This window comes from Mustela erminea, chromosome 13 (assembly GCF_009829155.1).
Source record: "Mustela erminea isolate mMusErm1 chromosome 13, mMusErm1.Pri, whole genome shotgun sequence".
NCBI classification, from domain to species: domain Eukaryota; kingdom Metazoa; phylum Chordata; class Mammalia; order Carnivora; family Mustelidae; genus Mustela; species Mustela erminea.
The window spans coordinates 80262320-80282380 of NC_045626.1; the positions used below are offsets into that span (position 1 = coordinate 80262320).

General features: G+C 40.4%; 1 protein-coding gene across 2 annotated transcripts in view; it reads left to right on the forward strand.

The window, feature by feature from the left end:
- The window catches only part of MED13L (mediator complex subunit 13L), a 289872-nt gene that overhangs the window by 256675 nt on the left and 13136 nt on the right, over positions 1 to 20061 (forward strand). For both annotated transcript variants that reach the window (XM_032309204.1, XM_032309206.1), the window contains exons 17-26: positions 549 to 1486; positions 5386 to 5565; positions 6221 to 6444; positions 8296 to 8488; positions 9183 to 9612; positions 10171 to 10390; positions 11629 to 11817; positions 16090 to 16313; positions 16514 to 16656; positions 19659 to 19817. In XM_032309204.1, the coding sequence (XP_032165095.1) occupies positions 549 to 1486; positions 5386 to 5565; positions 6221 to 6444; positions 8296 to 8488; positions 9183 to 9612; positions 10171 to 10390; positions 11629 to 11817; positions 16090 to 16313; positions 16514 to 16656; positions 19659 to 19817 (2900 nt within the window). The remainder of the gene's footprint in view (positions 1 to 548; positions 1487 to 5385; positions 5566 to 6220; positions 6445 to 8295; positions 8489 to 9182; positions 9613 to 10170; positions 10391 to 11628; positions 11818 to 16089; positions 16314 to 16513; positions 16657 to 19658; positions 19818 to 20061) is intronic.

Sequence of the window (20061 nt, forward strand, 5' to 3'; positions counted from 1 at the left end):
ATGGAAATTTTATCCTATACTTTTCTAGTCAATTTAGCATCTGAACTCATGTGTTACATTGACCAAACCCAGCACCATGTTCTCTTGTAAAAACAGTAAAGTTCCCTTGAAAGATTAAGATGGAGATTGCTTTGATGTGGAATAAGTAGAAGGAAAATGATGTATTATTCTTGGTGTATGGTATATTATTCTTCATACCTTGCTTCTTGCTTTCCCATCACTTTTATTGACTCCTTTGAATCTTCTTTTTTTTTTTTTTGTGAGAAAAAATTGAATATACCTAGCGAAAGCATGCATAAATGATAAGAAATGCACAGGCCAGGGGTACCTGGGTGGCTCAGTGGGTTAAAACTCTGCCTTTGGCTTAGGTCATGATCTCGGGGTCCTGGGATCAAGCCTCTCATCAGACTCTGCTTAGCGGGGAGCCTGCTTATGATCTCTGGCTGTCAAATAAATAAATAAAATCTTTTTAAAAAAAATGCACAGGCCAGGTGGGGTAATTATGTCTGTTACATGCACCTGTTCTCACTTGGTACTGTCTGTTGCAGTAACGTGCCTAGTGTCGGGAGCCTAGCAGATCCGGACTATCTGAATACACCACAGATGAACACACCAGTGACGTTGAACAGCGCTGCCCCAGCCAGCAACAGTGGAGCAGGAGTTTTGCCATCTCCAGCAACCCCTCGCTTCTCTGTCCCCACACCACGAACCCCCAGGACCCCAAGAACTCCCAGAGGTGGGGGCACTGCCAGTGGTCAAGGGTCGGTTAAATACGATAGCACCGATCAGGGGTCACCAGCTTCTACCCCCTCTACCACGCGGCCCCTTAACTCTGTAGAGCCTGCCACGATGCAGCCAATTCCTGAAGCCCACAGTCTCTACGTCACCTTGATTCTCTCAGATTCTGTGATGAATATCTTTAAAGACAGAAACTTTGACAGCTGTTGCATCTGTGCCTGCAACATGAACATCAAAGGGGCAGACGTTGGGCTTTACATCCCTGATTCTTCCAACGAGGACCAGTATCGCTGTACCTGTGGGTTTAGTGCGATTATGAATCGCAAACTTGGCTACAATTCAGGACTCTTCCTGGAAGATGAGTTGGATATTTTTGGGAAGAATTCTGATATTGGTCAGGCTGCGGAGAGGCGTTTAATGATGTGTCAGACTACCTTCCTTCCTCAGATGGAGGGAGCCAGAAAGTCCCAGGAGCCACCTATAAGCCTTCTCCTCCTCCTCCAGAATCAACATACACAACCTTTTGCTTCACTGAGTTTCCTGGACTACATTTCCTCTAACAGTCGCCAGACTCTTCCCTGTGTAAGCTGGAGTTATGACCGGGTGCAAGCAGATAATAATGATTACTGGACGGAATGCTTTAATGCCTTGGAGCAGGGCCGACAGTATGTGGATAATCCCACTGGTGGAAAAGTGGATGAAGCTCTGGTGAGAAGTGCCACTGTGCACTCTTGGCCTCATAGCAACGGTAGGTTTCCCAGAATACACGTTTACTTTGAAAATTATCTTGGTATGATGGTAAATTATAAAGGACAGAATTTTAAATTTCATTTCTCTTAAAACACACACACAAAACTAAAGGTAAGAGCTCTGTGGCCAGCCTTCCTAAATTTAAGGAATAGAGCAGTGTTTTATACTGAAACACCTTTTGAGGAGACTCATTATTTTGTGAAAACTTCCTCTCATATTGATTCCTGTGGGCAGTTCACATGGCAAACTGACTGCTACATATCAGCATCATTGCGAGTACACAGACAAGTAGTCGGCACACCTTGTGTATTTAAATCCACCCATTCTTCTAACTCGGTTGTCTCTAATACTTCTCCTGTGGAGCCTTCTACCCATTTACAGAGCATTTTCTCCTTCCTTTGCTTTTCCAGTGTTTTGCATGTCTTGTAACAGTGATTGCACTTGGCTTTGTGCTGTGGTTCCTGAGGCATGTCACTGCCATTATTAAAAGCTCCAGCTGACAAATGTCTGTAATGTTGAGCTCTAAGTGAGCCCTGCAGCTTGCTGTTCCCTTCCCTTATTCATTCACTGTCTATGCTGTGATGCATCCCTGGGGGTAAAGTGACTGAAAGAGACAGGACACCTCTCTGAGGGACTTTCTAATCTATTCTGGAAGATGGACATCAGATTAATCAAATAATTACACAAATTAGCATAGAATTAGAAACTGTTATAAGTGATGACGGTGTGGGGTGGGAGGGCCTTCCTAAGCTGGGGCTCAGCCTAGAAGAGCAGTAGGTCAGCCTTCTTCTACTCCTTGAGGAAGTAGAAACATTAGATTTCTGGGCCAAGTACAGAATAACTGGCTAAAGAAGGTGGAGAGCAAGGAATTGTGTCCCAGGCAGAAAAAGCAGCAAGAAGGAAGGCCCAGAGTTACGCAGAGCTTGGGGCTTTCAAAGAGCTGAAGGACTCTCTGTCTCAAATAAATAAATCTTTTATTTTATTTTATTTTATTTTATTTTATTTTATTTTATTTTTAATGTGGGATGGTGCCTGGGTGGTTCAGTTGGTTAAGAATCTGACTCTTGATTTTGGCTCAGGATTCAATCTCGTGGTCATGAGATTGAGCCCTAAGTTAGGCTCTGCGCCCAGTGGGGAATTTTCTTGAGATTCTCTCCTCTTCCCCACTTTCCCTCCCTGGCTCCTCACCGCCCCCCCCCTTAAATAAATACATCTTGAAAGAACTGAAGGGAGCTTGGAGCTGGCTAGATTCCCGAGAGCCGTTTGAGACCTGTTGGGGCTGAGGTCTTTATCCCAAGAGCCCTAACATGATGGGTTCATGAAGAGGCATTGCCCTCTGATTTGTGTAGTTAAGAAACAGACAAGCTCCGACTGCAGTGCAGGCTGTGGATTTGGAAATGGCAGGAATGGTGGGAAGATGAGAGGGTTAGTGCAGCGGCTCAAATAAGAAAGAATAACTTGGTTTCTTAGCAAAGGAGATGGCAAAGGAGTGGAAACATTCAAGGGATGTTGAGGAAGTGGTTGGACTGCAGGACTTGGTAATGGGTTGGATTTTAGGGGTCTGAGAGAGCGAGGTGGTAAGGAAGACACCTGGGCTTGTGACTTGTATACCTGGACAGATGGTGATGTCGTTCAAAGATCAGTGCACTGGAAGAAGCCCAGGTCCAGGGAGAAAGCTCCTAACTTGAGATTGGGAAATCTTAAAGATCTCTTCTGAGATACCCAGGTAGAGATGTCAGGTAGACTCTTGGGACTTCCCAGGCCTGCAGCTCGGGGGAAAGTGAGTAGTTGACTTGTAGATACTCAAGTCCAGGGCACAGAGGAGGAAGAAAGCTCACCAAGGAGGAGGAAACCCAGACCGACAAGAGAGCTTGGGACAGAGCTTCGCTGAACTCTGCAACGTAACCAAGTTTCAAGAAAGAGACGAGTGAGTGGTCAAGAAGCATTAAAGTGTAGCTGAGCTTTTAAGAAGAGGATTAAACATATCTTTTGACCATGGTGAGGAGCTGCTTCTGTAGAGAGGTGGGAACAGGCTGGGCTGGAGTAGTTGCTTACGTGAATGAAACGTGGACCCTGTTCTGAACAACTCTCAGCCTGTAGGGGAAAGGTTACATAAGCTTCTTAAATACAGTTGGAAATCTGGAAGGAGAAAGTATGTTCAGAGGACAGAGATCAGTGGAGTAGGGGATGAGTAGGCATTTTCTGAGTAGCCAAATCAAGAGACTTCTCGGAGGTGGAGACTTGTAAGGAAGTATTCAAGGGTTATGCTCATTTCTGTAACCACTTGGGTTTGAGCACAGTGCGTTGTACTTAGCAGGCCTCTAATTAATGTCTGCTGGATGCATTTATCAATTAAATGAATTAAAGAAAGTACAGTCTTTCCCCTAAAGAAATGTGGGTGGTTATCTCGGGTGGTTCCTTTTGCCAGATAGTAGCCTTCAGACAGAAAAGCGGTGTGTGGGTGGATCAGTCCTGTCATCTTTGGATATGAAGAAGAGCAGAGTTTTATTGCAGGGGAGGTGTGGGTTCCAAAGTCACAAGCTTAATAGTACCAGACAGATAACATAAATGAATGATGCTGGAGCCAGATTTGCCAACGGCAGTGCCCTCGCTGTGTCTGTCAGTACACACGTTCTTTTCTGTGTGCACACGAGTAGCCACAAAGAATGATGACTGCTTTTATTTTTCTCTAAGCGGTGGTTCTCTTTGTGTGTCATTCTCCAACTTCTGATAGAGCCATGGGTCCAAGAAGTACTTTTTTCTTTAAGAAAAAAGCAGCCCAGGCTTGAAGATAAAGTCGATCACTGCTTCCTTCTCAGGCAGGCAGCAGAGCTGAGTGAGGAGAGCCATCTGAAGGGGGCGCTAAGCCTTCGCTCCGGCATGCTGCTCGTGCAGGAATGTGGCCTGCGGCTTGCCATGTCTCCCAGTTTTTCCCAAGAGGCTGCAAATTTAGATTAGCAATTTGTTTGGTTTAGGGATACACCTAGAGATGTCTTAAGCATCCTGTGTTTCAGGTTTAGTTGGTAGATAAATCTTAGATTTCCATCTGTGCCCCATTCCCGGTCAGCTAGAAAAGAAAGAGTAAGGAAGGGCCTTTAGGTATGCAGCTGATCACCTCACACATCATTAGCTCTTTCTTCAGATCTTTTTGAGAATTTGATGAGCCTTTATGGACCTTTATCCCTGGTAAATAATATGCATATGTTCATGTGTGCACAGTTTTGTATAGAGTCTGAGAGGTTTTTCAGGTTCTGTGTTGAGGGCCCCTCCTCAGTAGGATGAATATTTCTTCTGAAACCATGAGTCCCACCTTCCTCTGTGGACAGATGACTTTCAGTCCTGTCGTAGCTTTTGCCATGTTTTCTTATGCCTCTGCCTGCATGAAAAGTTGTCTTTCTCTCTGTGCACTTCGTATTTTGTGAAAACATTTTACATTAAGAGCATTTTTAACAGTTTTTAAGAGCTTTTAAGTCCCCCCCAACACACACTGATCATACTTTCAAAACATTGCTATTTATAAATAAAAGTAATATAATGATTAAGAAACTTTTATAGCTCTCTTTCCCTATGAACAACCTTGGAAACAGGTCTGTATGATTTTAAATTCAGGCCTACCCATCTTTTTATTTCTAAACAATTCTATAGTTAACCTCTTAGATACAGAGTGATCTATTTCTCCTTTTATTATTTCCCATGGTAAATTATAAATTACTTTGTAATAATAAAATAATATCTTTTGACTGGTAAGTCAAGCATTTTAGAATATACTAAAAATAGAATACCTCCAGTAATGTCTTTTGTCATGGACTATAACTGAGGTCCAGAAGGATGGCAGGGAAGAAGAGAATGCCAGTCCCCCTGTATAATTTGTTCCTTTTCATTTCCTTTCTCTTGCAGTGCTAGACATCAGCATGCTCTCCTCCCAGGATGTGGTCCGCATGCTGTTGTCGCTGCAGCCCTTTCTCCAAGATGCCATCCAAAAGAAACGCACGGGCAGGACCTGGGAGAACATCCAGCATGTGCAGGGACCGCTAACCTGGCAGCAGTTCCACAAAATGGCAGGACGGGGAACCTATGGTAGAATCTCTTCCCTGTTTCAATTCTTCCATAATTCTTCCATATTCTTCCATAATTCTTCCAGTTTTAGTTACTGTCCAGTCCTAGCTTTACTGACAAAATGGAATCCTCTTCATGACTATTAAGTTTTATAATTTTATAAATTAATCTTTAATCTTTATCTTAATATTTAATCTTTATAATCTTTTCTTCCCTAAAGTCAGTTTGGAGTTAAGTTTTCTCTTAGCATCCTTGGTAGAATCCAGGTCAATGAGGAAAATAATATTTGGAGTACTCATTAGATTCTCCTCATCTTCCTCATCTTCGTTGTATTTTCATCCTGATGACCTTCTGAACTAGTTCTTTCAACTTCTTCCTAGTCAGGATTTTAAGGCTTAATTTAAAGGAAATGGTATAGTGCTGCTTGGAAAACTAACTTTACCTTTTCTAACCTGCCCTTATTGGACCTATCTAAGTGCGTTCTGACTCATTGATATAAGGTCTTTGTCAGGGGCCATGTAATAAGGGGATTTGAGAGTACTATTGAGAGTGATCCTGTCAACCTACAAGAAATTTCTGATGCCAGAATTAGGACTAATGCAGCAAGAACTTCTGAGTTGTCCAGGTTATAGGAAATGGACTTTCAAACATCGTCCTAACTGCCTTCTTGTTACAGGTTCAGAAGAGTCTCCTGAACCATTGCCCATTCCCACTCTGCTGGTAGGCTGTGACAAAGACTTCCTCACCATCTCACCATTCTCTTTGCCATTTTGGGAGAGGCTATTGTTGGACCCATATGGGGGCCACCGTGATGTTGCCTATATTGTGGTGTGTCCAGAAAATGAGGCCTTGCTCGAAGGAGCCAAAACTTTCTTCAGGGACTTGAGTGCTGTATATGAGGTGAGAATGATATGAAAATCGTTTTGGGGACATGAATCCTCAGATTGTTTCCAGCTATGACTAAATTTTAAAGAACAAGTATCTTCAAGGTAGATCTCAAAGAAAATTTGCGAGTGGTTGGAGGATAAAGGAGAGAATTAAATTGGCAAGGTTTCCTGGGAGTAAATTGCTTTCCCCTCTTGGCTTTACATTTTGTTAGATTTAGAAGACTGCTCTGCCAGCCTTCCCACACTCTTACAATTCCGTCAGCTGTTCTTTTCTCATGTATGTGCTTGAGTTGAAAAGTGTTGCTTACCAGCGGGTGTTCTGGATGTTCAGAAGATGACCTTTACAGAAAGAAAGCGCATCCCTTCTTGGTGCTGGGTGGGGGGGTCTTGAAAACAGTATGAAAATGTTTAGCTTGAGATTTTTGAGTCAAAAGATAAGTTTAATGAGTCATGTCCCTGTTGTATATTTAGCACTGCATTCTTCTTAATACTAGAACTTTGATACAGATTAATAATGTAATAACCATAATAATATAAAAGGTGGTGAATCATTTTATATATTTAATACATAAATTATTGTTACTTTCGAAAAATTGGAATCATGAGTATCTTTAAGGTTAAGTGCCACATTTTTTCTGCCAAAGTGTATGTACACTAAATTCTTTGTTTCTTATACTTCTAATATCTTTATTTTGGGCAAAATTAAATAAAATTAGTACTTATGAAGAACTGTTACAGGCATTTTATAAACATCACAAGAGTGTTTGTTAAAGAAGTTGCCAAGTTGAATTTCTAAAATGTTTCATAACAGAACATTCACTATCTAGAAGTGGATGGGCACACGTGAAATAGTAAACTTAGGTGTTGCTACAAAGAAGTGAGGAGATGCTAATGTACGAGGTAATGACATCAGTTAAGCCCCTAAAGGAACCGTTAGGTACAGTGATTTCTATACAATGCCTCGCTCATGGATGTGTAATACTATTAAATCACAAGGACCATAACAGAGAAAACTTATCTAAGCAATTTTTTTTAGAGCCCAGTTCTCTTCTCTTGGATGAAACTTTTAACATGACTTACAAAACATAAAAGCATTGCTGGATCTTTTTAGAGACTAATGACTTTACTAGGATTGCTCATTTGGCGGGAGTGCATACCTTGTTGAGAAGAGTTGTGTTAGAGAACTTTGTAGGGGCTTGGTAAGCCTTCAGTTATCACCTCTAATAAGGGATAATGTGGGCTCTCCTGTTGGTGAGTAGATAGTTAAGTAGCTTATTTTTTGCAGGTGTATTACATTAATTCTTTGCTGTAAGTACCCATTTAGTGTCCTGGAGATTAATAACAATATCATTGTGCTTCAAACAACTATTTACTTTGAAAAAGTGATCAGCATATCCACTGCTTCAGTGGCTTCTGCTATTGGTGATCTCCAAATGTCTGTAACAGATGGCCCATAAAATTTTAATGTTATCTTATGGGAAAACATTATGAGTAGGGATTACTTAAGAGGTTTTAGTGGACATATGTCTCAGTCAGCCAAAGTAGGCAGGAATCTGGTTAATTCTTTATTTGACCATTAGCAATCAGGTAGTGCTCAGCAAACTTCCCTTGTGTGGGAGGAATTGGCTGGGGTGAAGAAACATTTATTTTTCTTTAGAGGGTCTAGGCCAGGTTTTGGAGAGACAGATAGCAGTCTCAGCATACATTATAATTACCAGAAAGGACCAGCGTCTAATGCTGGTTTGGTTGTTCGTGTTAATGCTAAAAGAAAAGCAAAATACTTCGATGCGTATGATAAAGAATTCTCCCCGCTAACGACAGGAGTGGTTCCTGTTGTAAGTAATGATCTTGCTTGTGGTATCAGATGTGTAGGCTTGGGCAGCACAAGCCCATCTGCAAAGTGCTAAGAGACGGGATCATGCGCGTGGGAAAGACCGTGGCACAGAAGCTGACTGACGAGCTTGTGAGCGAGTGGTTCAACCAGCCGTGGAGCAGTGAGGAGAATGACAATCATTCCAGACTCAAACTTTATGCGCAAGTTTGCCGCCATCACCTAGGTAAATGGGAATTTATTTGGCCAAGTAGAATCTGAGAAGTAAAATAGCAAATTGTCCCCCTTTGGGAAGCAGCATTATGCTACTTTTGTCTCAGGTAATGTTAGTGTTCCATTACTGTATTTATTTAGGTCTAATTTCTGCGTTCTAGGTCATTAAATGCTAATTTTTATGTGCACACACATTCTTTAAAAGCAATTTAAAGTTGCCTAAAGAAGTCATATCTAATTTACTCCACATTTTGAAAACTTAGCAGCAGGACTTGGTATTAACTGCTTAAATTTAACCGACATTCCCAAGAGGATCTTGGAAGCTTTTAAAGTTCAGTACACAGAGGAGCATGGTGTACTGTGGTGGCTAGAGAATACGTGGCCTCTCAGTTGTCAGTGAAGGCCCAGAGGGTCAGTCTGAAAGGAAAGTGTTATAGGGATTAATTTTCTCTCTCTCTCTCACTTTTTTTTTTTTTTTCTAATCAGCCTCTTCACCAGAATTTATAATAAGTAGCTTCATGTTCATTTCCATGTTTGCAGAATATATAAGCATATATTCAGGTGTGGAGATAGCATTTGGGGTGTCATAATTAGAGTACTGTAGCCTGAAAGCATCATTTTTTAAAAAAGGGGCCATTCTGAATTTCTGATCCAGTTCAGTACTGCAGAACATCACTGATGTCACCTCTCTGCATGTCCTTTTTCAGCACCTTATCTAGCCACTCTGCAGCTCGACAGCAGCCTGTTGATACCACCTAAGTATCAGTCCCCACCAGCAGCAGCACAGGGACAAGCTACACCTGGGAACGCAGGGCCACTAGCTTCAAATTCAGGATCAGCAGTGCCCCCGGCTGGCAGTGCATTCAATCCCACCTCTAACAGCACTTCTGGGAACCCTGTGGCAAGTAGCTCTGCATCTGGTTCCTCTGTGCCACCACCTGTCTCGTCCTCTGCCCCTGCTGCCGTTGTTAACCAGACCAGCACTACCTCTTCTTCAGGGTTCAGTGCTAGTGTTGGAGGGCAGAACCCCAGCACTGGGGCCAGTTCCGCAGACAGAACGCAAGGGAACATGGGCTGTGGTGGAGACACTGAGCCAGGGCAGAGCTCCTCTCAGTCCTCGCAGGATGGACAAGAAAGGTACGTTGTTCGTGGACTGACACGAGTGGCTTTGGCTTGGACCCTTACTTGTACTCTTCTGCACCCAGCTGTCCGCCTCAGCCTCGTGAGTCTCTCAGTCTAGTGAAGTGCTCTATTTCTCTTCTTCCCAAAAGGAAGTGACAACTGTCAGTCTCTTGTTTCAGTGTTAAGAAATCTGAGACTTCTTATAAACTTATTAGTACTGTACTTATTAGCTTCGTCGTAAGTTTTAGTGATGATTCTACTATTATTATGTGAACAGAATAAGTGGATAATAGTAATAGTAAGCTATTAACACTAACATTAATAGTATTATAAAATACCTTTTTAGAATATAGCCCCAGGAGAAGGAGGGAGTGGAAAAAGAGATTTCCCATTTAAAGGGGTGTATTGTCATTTCCCACCTGTCTTCCTACTAACTGACTTGGTTTGCCTTCATTTTAGTAATACACATATTGATGTTACATTTAATCTATAATCATTGGTGTGCTCTGGAACTGGTGTATTTTGTGTGACTTATGTTTATTCTGTGCATCTCATAAGTGGCTCTTTCTGCAGTGTCACAGAACGAGAGAGAATAGGAATTCCCACTGAGCCTGACTCCGCAGACAGCCAGGCCTATCCTCCAGCTGTTGTCATTTACATGGTGGACCCCTTCACTTACACTGCAGATGAAGACTCTACTTCCGGAAACTTTTGGCTGTTGAGTTTGATGCGCTGCTACACAGAGATGCTGGATAATTTACCTGAGCATATGAGAAATTCTTTCATTCTCCAGGTGACTATTTGCGGCTTTATTTTTCGCTTTCATTGTTGTTTTTGCAAAATACAAGTTCATGATTTTTTTTTTTTAACTGGAAGTACATGAAAGCTATAAAGGAAAAGGTACTCAAAATTCTACTTTTAGATTAAGTCACCATTGCATAACATTTTGGTGTATTTCTCGCCTTTTTTGTGTATGTTTGTTTATAGAGTTGGAATCATACTTCTAGTATAATTTTTAGTCTTTAATACTTAACATTATTCATGAATACTTTGCCGTGTTTAAAATTCTTACAAGCAGCATTTCTAACGAGTGCATGTTCTCCAGATGTAATCATTATTGTACACTTAGATATTTGTTTCTAAATTTTGCTATTACACCTATAGCTGTAATAAACATCTTTATAATCTCTTTTTCATACTTCAGGTAATTTCTTAAAGCGTATTCTTAGATATAGTACTGACAAATAATGCCAGATTCCTTTCCAGAAAAGTTACGCTTATTTACATTCCCTTCACAGAGCAGTCGGTGAGCGTGCCTCTTCCACTACTGCCTGGCTGGCTTTATAGTACAATAATTTTACAAGATTTTGGTAATAGTGATAAATGATACCTTGGGTGTTTGGGTTTGTTTTACTGTCACTTTCACTAGAGCCATCTTACAGAATTAAAATATTGAATTAAAGAGTTACCAGAGTAGGTTATTGATTGTTTTTCGTTGTGAAGTTTGTGTCTCACATCCTCAGATAGTAATTCCTCAGTTACCGCACGCTCTGTGTGTACATGTGATTAAAAAGAGAACTACATTAAAAAGCAAGTTTTAAAAATTTTGGAGCATGGCAATAGTAAATTGACAGTTTATCCCTAAAAAAGTAAGAGGGTAATTTCTAAGTGACTGTAATGTGACCAACAGATGACCCCTCTTCTTCAATTGTTGGTGTATCTTTGTAATAGAGGATTTTATGTCATCTAAGGAGTTAAGATTGAGTTGCATTATGTACATAACATATATGTACATAATATATGTATATACACATATGTATATAATACTTGATTTGATTTTAAGCAGTTGCCACATCCCATGTGCAGCCCGAACTCACAACCCCGAGATCAAGGTTTGCATGCTCCACTGACAGAGCCAGCCAGGTGCCCCTTATATATTTTAAAACTTAAACTCCCTGCCCTCTTTGCAAAGAATTCATGCCATTTCATTTTCCAAGCGCATTCTAGTTTTATTTGTATTTGTGTGTGTAGATTGTGCCTTGCCAGTACATGCTGCAGACAATGAAGGACGAACAAGTTTTCTACATTCAGTACTTGAAGTCCATGGCGTTTTCAGTGTACTGCCAGTGCCGGCGACCTCTGCCCACACAGATCCACATTAAGTCCCTCACAGGATTCGGGCCCGCCGCCAGCATTGAGATGACCCTCAAGAACCCGGAGGTAGGTAGTAGCACAGCAGAAATTTCTAAAGAGTGCTTTTATACTAGGGATACAAGCCAGGAGAGTTGGCTGCTGGGTGTATCTTCAGCCTTTGTTAAGAGTGGGAGGTTTCTCTGATGCTTAATTTAAAATAGAGAAGGTACTTCTCTAAACTTGTAAAAATTTTTGAGAAAGGAGACAAGCAAACTCTTGGTGTTTTTTTGATGTAGGATCTAAGGCGGCAATATACTCATCACTCTTAACTTACTAATGTTTGACTTTCCTATGTTTATTTCTCTATTTTTTGAAGCTGATCTGTTATTAAATCACTGGCTTTCTCCCTTCCCTAGCTCTTGTCCCTCCTGGTACAGCAGTTGTGCGTGCGTTCATTCTGCAGGGGCTTCTAATTTTCCAAAGCATGTGTTTACAGGGGCTTGCTTTCTTTTCCCTTATCTCGGTGCTTCTGATATATAAATGAGTACTTTCTTAAACCTACTTCCCACAGATATGTATATCTAGGGGAATTTTAAAACACCAAACAAAAGATGTATACTTTTTTTATTTTACGAATGACTTTATCCTGAAGATAGATGAACAGGGCAATGTTTAGAATTTTCAAAGCCTTCAAAAATCAGTTCCCACAACTTCTATTGCATGAAAGATCACCTGTTAATCAAAGCCAGCAAACACCTCTTCATATGAAAGGAGCTTAAAAACACCAATACCTGCTGATTTTAGTTGGTAATGTAAGTTTTTCTGGAAAACTCAGTGAAATGCTTATCTCTTGTATAAATAAAAACTTAGAAGTGGGGTGCACCTGGGTGGCTCAGTGGGTTAAAGCCTCTGCCTTCAGTTCAGGTCATGATCCCAGGATGCTGGGATCGAGCCCCTGCGTCAGGCTCTCTGCTCAGCAGGGAGCCTGCTCCCCCTGCCTCCACTGCCTGCCTCTCTGCCTCCTTGTGATCTCTGTCAAATAAATAAAATCTTTAAAAAAAAAAAAAAAACCCAAAAACTTAGAAGTGGGGAAAAAAAATGAGGCATGTAGTTAATACACATTTGTTGTCACTTGATCCAGAAGAAAATGCTTAGCCCACAACCCACGTTCATTCTGCGGTTATTTACAATTTCTATCTTTGGCAGTTAAGGTTGGTTTATTCTTTTGAGTTTTAATTTTTCACTTTTGTGAGCAGTTCATCTATTTTCTCTGTTAGCTTTTTTTCTAGAATTAAAAAAAAATTATTTCTACTGTTTTTTTCTTTTGTCTCCAGAAATTGAGTTACTGCCTTTCTTTATAAACTTAGAACCTTTTAGTTCTTTACCTCATGTAGTTATTCTGTAGTTCAGATGGCAGTCATTCCTTATGCTTTGGTAAGAAGTTGCCATATTTTCAAATGATAACTGATAGTGTTCTGCATTTTCATAGAGGGGAGTGAAGGCTGACTACCTGTATTAAGATGTCCTGCGGCATTACCTACAAGTTTTAAAGTTTATAACGTACTGGCAGAGCACTATTAGTAGCTCACGAGATAAATAGATGACTCTAGATGAAAATAGATGGCAAAAATAAGCCTTTTTTTCCCTTTTGCTTTGTAACAGGAAGAGAAAGAAATCATTTGACATTGTTAAAAACAAAATCAAAGGTTACATGTATTTCCCGAGGTTTATAAGTTTTTATGGGTATTATGGTAATGGCTAATTGCTGAATGCTTCCACTCCCTCAGTCTGCAGCTAAGCAGGGCACTTTCATTCAGTAAATACAGCCAAGTGTCTGCTGTGTGCCAGGCCCTATGTTAGGTGCTGAGGACTCGGTGGTGAGCACGGCCTCTGGGCCTCTGCACCTGGGAATTCCGAATCTCTACTGCGGCATAGCCTTATGCAAGCACACTTTACATGAGAAGGAATGGGTTTCAGTATTTACCATGCAAGTATTAGAAGAAATCCTATTGTTGGTGTCACTTCTTCTGTTTTTCATAGAATATCCAGTATCTGAAAAATATTTGGGGAGTAATATTTTACTTTGTGATTTATCACAGGCTGTCTGTTGCATCTAAGACATTTGGCATTTAACCTTCTCCTTTTCGCTAGACTTTTCAGGTGCTCTCACTTGACTGTTCTGTTTTGTTTGAAAGGTTTATTGAGACATAATTCGCATGTTATAACACTCACCCTTTTAAAAATTGCATAGTCTGGTGGTTTTTAGTTTGTTCACAGAATTGTACAGCTATCACTGCTGTCTCATTTTAAAGAATTTTATTTGTTCATTTGACAGAGAGAGATCAGAAGTAGGCAGAGAGGCAGGCAGAGAGAGAGAAGGGGTGGGGAAGCAGGCTCCCTGCTGAGCAGAGAGCCCGATGCGGGACTCGATCCCAGGACCCTGAGATCATGAGCTGAAGGCAGAGGCTTAACCCACTGAGCCATCCAGGCGTCCCTGCCGTCTCATTTTAGAACATTTTGCCAACCTGGAAAGAAACGCCATACCTAGTAGCAGCTACTCATTTCCCCTCCCCCAGCCCTTGATGGCCACCAGTCTCTTTTCTGTCTCTATGGAGTTGCGAGTTTTGGGCACTTCATATAAATGGATCATACAATATGTAATCTTTTATGTCTGGCGTCTCATTTAGCATGTTTTCAAGGTACATTCATGTCATAGCATGTATAGTATTTTATTTCTTTTTGTGGTTAAATGATATTCCATTGTATGGATATATACCACATTTTGTTTACTCTAGTGGATGGCCATTTGAGTCTTTCCACTTTTTAGCTTTTGTCTGTTTTGAACATTTGTGCACAAGTGTTTCTGTTGAAAATGTTTTCCGTTCTCTTGGTAAATACCTAGGAGTAGACTTTCAGGTGTAGGGAGAATGAATGGATCGATGATAAGGTTAGCTTTGAAACTTTGAGCACATTGTTTAATATCTCTAGGCCTGTGTTTTGTGTCCCTAAAATGAAGGAATTGCATTAGACTCTTTCTCAGGTCTTTATTTTAGCTTTAAAATTCTGAAATTCCATTATTACTATTTTTTATGCCATAAATACGTATATGCCATATGGATGGATGGATGGATGGATGAACATGTATTCATTCAGGGGTCAGCAGCTGTTACTGTGGTGTTACTGTGGGCTCAGGTTAGCCTGCTACAGCCTGTGTTGGTATGACATGGATAAGAATGATTGTTCCATTTTTAAAAAGAGAAGAATATTCAGAAGAAGAGATACCCATAAAGCCTAAAATATTTGCTGTTTGGAAGTGTGCTGACCCCAATATCATTAAATATTGAAATGTGTATAATAGTTGTAAAAAAATGGTACAGAGTTGGTTTAAAATGTTTCTTACTGATAACAGCTAATGCTTTGATTTCTTAACTCACACACACACTCTCTCTCTCTCTCACTCACTCTGAAGTATTATCTACATGCTGAAAAGTACCCAGTAATAAGTATACCATTTGATGAATTTCTGCTAAATACATCACATAACAAGCACAAGAAACAAAAATTGAAAAGCATCGAGAAATGTCTTTCACATCCCTTCTAGTCATTCTATTGATAATCAGTGTTTTGACTTAACAACAACATATCTTACCTGTTTTTGACTTTAATTTAAATTGAGTCATATAATTGGTATTTTCTGTGTCTGGCTTCTTTTACCCAGTGTCTAGATTCATCTGTCCTGTTACATGGAGTGGTAGTTTTACCTGTCTTTGCTCTTTAATATTCTGACTATATAGCTATAACACAGTTTATCTTCCATTTTACTGGTGATGGGCATTTAGGTTATTTTTAATTTGGAGCTGTTAGGATTAAAACTGTTATAGACTGTCTTACACCTGTCCTTTGGTAAACATAGATGTTTGCTGGATTGGGTCAAAGTATGTGTGAGTTTGTCTTTAGCAGAGATTGTCACTTTTCCAAAGAGATTACATCACCAGCAGTGTCTGAAAGTTCTAGTTACCCCACATTCTCACTGATACTCAGTGTTTTCTTTTTTAATTTGACATTCTGGTGGGTAGTAGTAGTGTCTCATTGTGGTTTTAATTTCTGCTTTCCTGATGACTAATGAAGTGGGGCCAGTTTACTTTCCAAAATAGTAATTTCCTTTTAATAAGGAAACATTGGCTTGATTGGGGTTCCCTAGCTGATGTCCTTTAAACAGTTCCTATTTAGGTATGTAATACTTTTGGGGGGCAGTCTGTTGTCATTACTCCCCATTGGTTTTAAGTGCTCTTGGGTGTTTTGTTGTAAACATTGAGTTGGGTGGCTTTGTCTTGATACCGGCTTTTATTTTGATTTCAGCGACCCAGCCCAATCCAGCTTTATTCCCCTCCTTTTATATTGGCCCCAATCAAAGACAAGCAGACGGAGCTAGGAGAGACATTTGGAGAGGCGAGCCAGAAATACAACGTGCTCTTTGTGGGCTACTGTCTGTCTCATGACCAGCGCTGGCTTTTGGCTTCCTGCACTGACCTCCATGGGGAATTATTAGAAACTTGTATTGTAAATATTGCTTTACCAAACAGGTGAGGAGTCTCAGTGTTTATGCTGTGTATAAACTGATGCTCTGCCTTTCCTCAGATACGAGTCATTCTGATTTTCCTGTCTAAATGCAGTGGGTGCTTTGTGGGTGGGTTCTTTGGAAGTTTTATGGGTTTTGCCTTGCTAAGTGATCACTTTGACTTGACTAATTTGGAGACCCCTTCCTCACTTCTTTCTTTTTTAGATCACGGAGGAGTAAAGTATCTGCACGTAAAATTGGACTACAGAAGTTATGGGAGTGGTGCATAGGTATTGTCCAAATGACATCTCTACCCTGGAGAGTTGTAATTGGCCGACTTGGGCGGCTTGGCCATGGGGAGCTTAAAGGTGAGAGATTCCTGAAGCAATCAGTACAGGAAACAAAGGAAGAGTGTTAAGCTAATGTCCCTAACTGAGCTGAGGGAGAAAATTATAAAGTTGATAGTAAGAGTAAAGTGGATTTGTATTTTCTGATTCTTTTAAATATAGTTTTAAGTGCAGTTTTTAAACTTTTCATTATCAACAAAACCATTTACCAAAGAAAATCTTAACTACTGAACCCCAATATAAAAGATACGAACAAGAATGTTTTATTAATATTAAAGTGATAGTAAATTAGGACTTCTGACGTTTCTTTATGTACTGAGTCAGTGAGATCAAATCAGTTTTAACACGAAACTTGACATGGGAGATTGTGGATGATGGTAGAAGTCATATGTAAGAATAGACTTCTGTTTCTTTTATTTCTTTTTGGTGATTGATGGCAATACAGTTTGTATTTATTTTGTATTGGTGGCATAAGAGCAAAGTAATCCTGACTTACAAGGACAAATAGTTGCAAGTTGGAGTGGTCTTTTTTCACATTGCCACTGTCTCATAGACTTCAGTCTGGACGCCTAACAGAATAGACTTTGTAGGTTGAATCCCCACATATACCTACCAGCTGCTAATATTTCCCATCATAAATATAACAGTCAGTTACAAAGCAGTAAAAATAACTAACAGCACAACTGACCACTGGCAGCGGTGTTGCCTGGCTTTGAGCCAAGCTCATTTGCTGTCTTACTATAGCTACTTTATGTGAGCAGTATGAATAGTTCTAGATTATTTTTAAAGCCTTATTAATTAATGATACATTTATAAAAAGTTCAGTGTATACATACAGATGGGAGAAATTTTTTTTGTTCCCCTTAAGGTCTACACAAAAGCAAATCATATGTCACAAATTAGCCTGGTGGTTTTGTGTATTCACCTATATTAGAGCAGAGTCAGCAAACTTTCTATGTAAAGGGCCAGGTAGTAAATATTTTCAACTCTGCTGGCCAGCTTGTCACTGTTGCAGCCTCTCAACTCTGCCATTGTAAAGTCAGAGCAGCCACAAACAACACCTAAGTGAATGGGTTTTGCTTTGTTCCAATAAAACTTTGTTTACAAAAACAAGTGCTGAGCAGGATTTGGCCCGGAAGCTATAGTTTGTGGAGCCCTTGTATTAGAGTTCACATATTGTTTCTTTGCATGCAATTTATATCAGATATTTATGAAATCTCTGAAATAAGACCCTGATACAGATACAACCTGCATTGTAGCAGGTGCTCAAGTAGGCTAAGTATTAGGGTTGAAAAGCAGTTTATACATATATTATATTACATGAAAATAAGTATAAGTGTTTTCTTAGGAATCTATTGTGTGTAAAATTTTTTTTACTAGTTACACTATAGGCCAATAGAAAATATTACCCTTGTCTTTTGTAAGTATAATATTCTTTAAAAATGAATCTTCTTTCGGGAGCCTGGAGGTCTGATACATTCGGGGATTCATCATTTCAACTGTCAGGACATTTCCTGTCCCATCTCTTGGCGTGCCTTGTAGTCGCTCTTATCTCTTAAAGGGTTTGAGCTGCTCTTAACCCTTGGGAAAAGTTAGAATATAATAGAAAAGGAGAAGTGAGGATAAAAATGTAGCCTCCTAGTCTAGTAACTTGGTGTTTTGGGTAATTATTAAGGCCATTGCCTTCCTGTGTGTGATTTTTTTTTTTTTTTTTTTTTTTTAAAGCAGGGTCACATTCTTATTTCTTAGGGGAAAAGAATATAAGTGTGACCAATCCCATCAAAAAGTTGAGAGACAACATACTTTAAGGGGATAAAGACATCGAGAAGAGCCTAGTATACAGGAAATCAGTTTACCAATCTATATTTCATTTTTTGGGGACCTGAGGTCTGCACCACATTGCATTTCTGTGGGATAGTATTGTATGTGAGCCTACAGAGTTCAGAGTCAACTGTGTGAATTTTTATTTTTTTAGCACCAGAGTATTTGTGGTAAAATTCATATACTGCCTTTTCTTTCTCACTTGGTTTTAAAAACTCATGCCTGTTTGATTTTTCTGTGGCTTTTAAAAATACATTGTTCATGTCTTTTATTTCAGCCACTTCAGTGTAAGTTTCTTTAGGAATATGAAATAAGGAACAGTTGTTCCTTTCACCTCTTTAAAGGGAGCACAGTATGTTTGATAAAACTACGTACGTAAAAGTGGAAACCCGTGGTGGAGTAGCTTTTCCTCAGTGGGACAGTGGGGCGGGACCTGGACAGCATGTGCTGCTGTAGGAGCCTGGCACGCTCCACGTGTGGTGGGGGTCAAAGAGAAGACTAGTGCTTTTCCATTCCCAGAGTAACGTAACCCTCTACAGTTCTCTGAGGACACATAGTGCCTTTGTGTTAAGGCAGTAAGCAAATATTAGAGAATTCGTGCCAGCGTTTTAATCTGAACAACTTGTGTGATGTCACTTGGAGCACTTCACTCACACCCATTGTTATCAGCTCTCTTGGGCCTTCTTAGAAGGGTTCCCCTTATTTCTGTACTGCTTGCCGTTCATGGAAACAGCCAGTCTACAACAGTAAACATATCTGAGGTTTGCCTCCAACTAGCCATTCTTCTAAGGAAAAGTGCTGAGGAGGGGCAGGGGGAGGTGAAGGGTTGGTGGGTGGGGTGGAGGGGAGTGCAAGAACCAGAACTAGAGAAGGAAGGGGAGAGGAAAGGATAGAACAAGTTGGCCTCATCACGAAAAAGCATCTGAAGCACCTAAATCTATGTGGGTTTGTGCCGGACTCTTCCAGCTCATTTCAGACATGATTTCAGTCTACAGAATAGTAGGCCTTTGTTCCGTTGTTAATGAAGTGTAAGAGAGGTCAAATAACGTTTTCTTTATAGTAAGGAGGGGAACCTGTACAAAGCCTTATTCCCTTTAGGGCCAATCCTGGAAATTCAGTTACCAGGCAAATCTGTTAAAACATTTAAGCTTCCATTCGGTGAATTTCTAAAGACTGAGTATGACCGTGATATTTGATTTCAGATTGGAGTATCCTCCTTGGAGAATGTTCACTACAGACAATCAGTAAACGGCTCAAGGACGTGTGCCGGATGTGTGGGATCTCTGCCGCAGACTCTCCTTCAATCCTTAGTGCCTGCCTGGTTGCCATGGAGCCCCAGGGGTCCTTCGTAGTGATGCCAGGTGAATCTCTTCTTGTCAGTTTCAGTAATTACGTATCACATCAGTTCAGCTCACTGAAACTTAAGTCTACAGATAAGTGTGGAATAGATCTTCATTATCTTTGTGAGAGAAGATTGTATTTAGGGTTCAAAAATGGAAGTTTGGTCTCTTCCAAAGGCAGGGGTTTGTGATTTTTTTTGTCTTTGTTGATCGTCATTTGGAAGAGAGGCTAAGACTCAGAGCTCTTAGAGTCATGGCCAGTTAC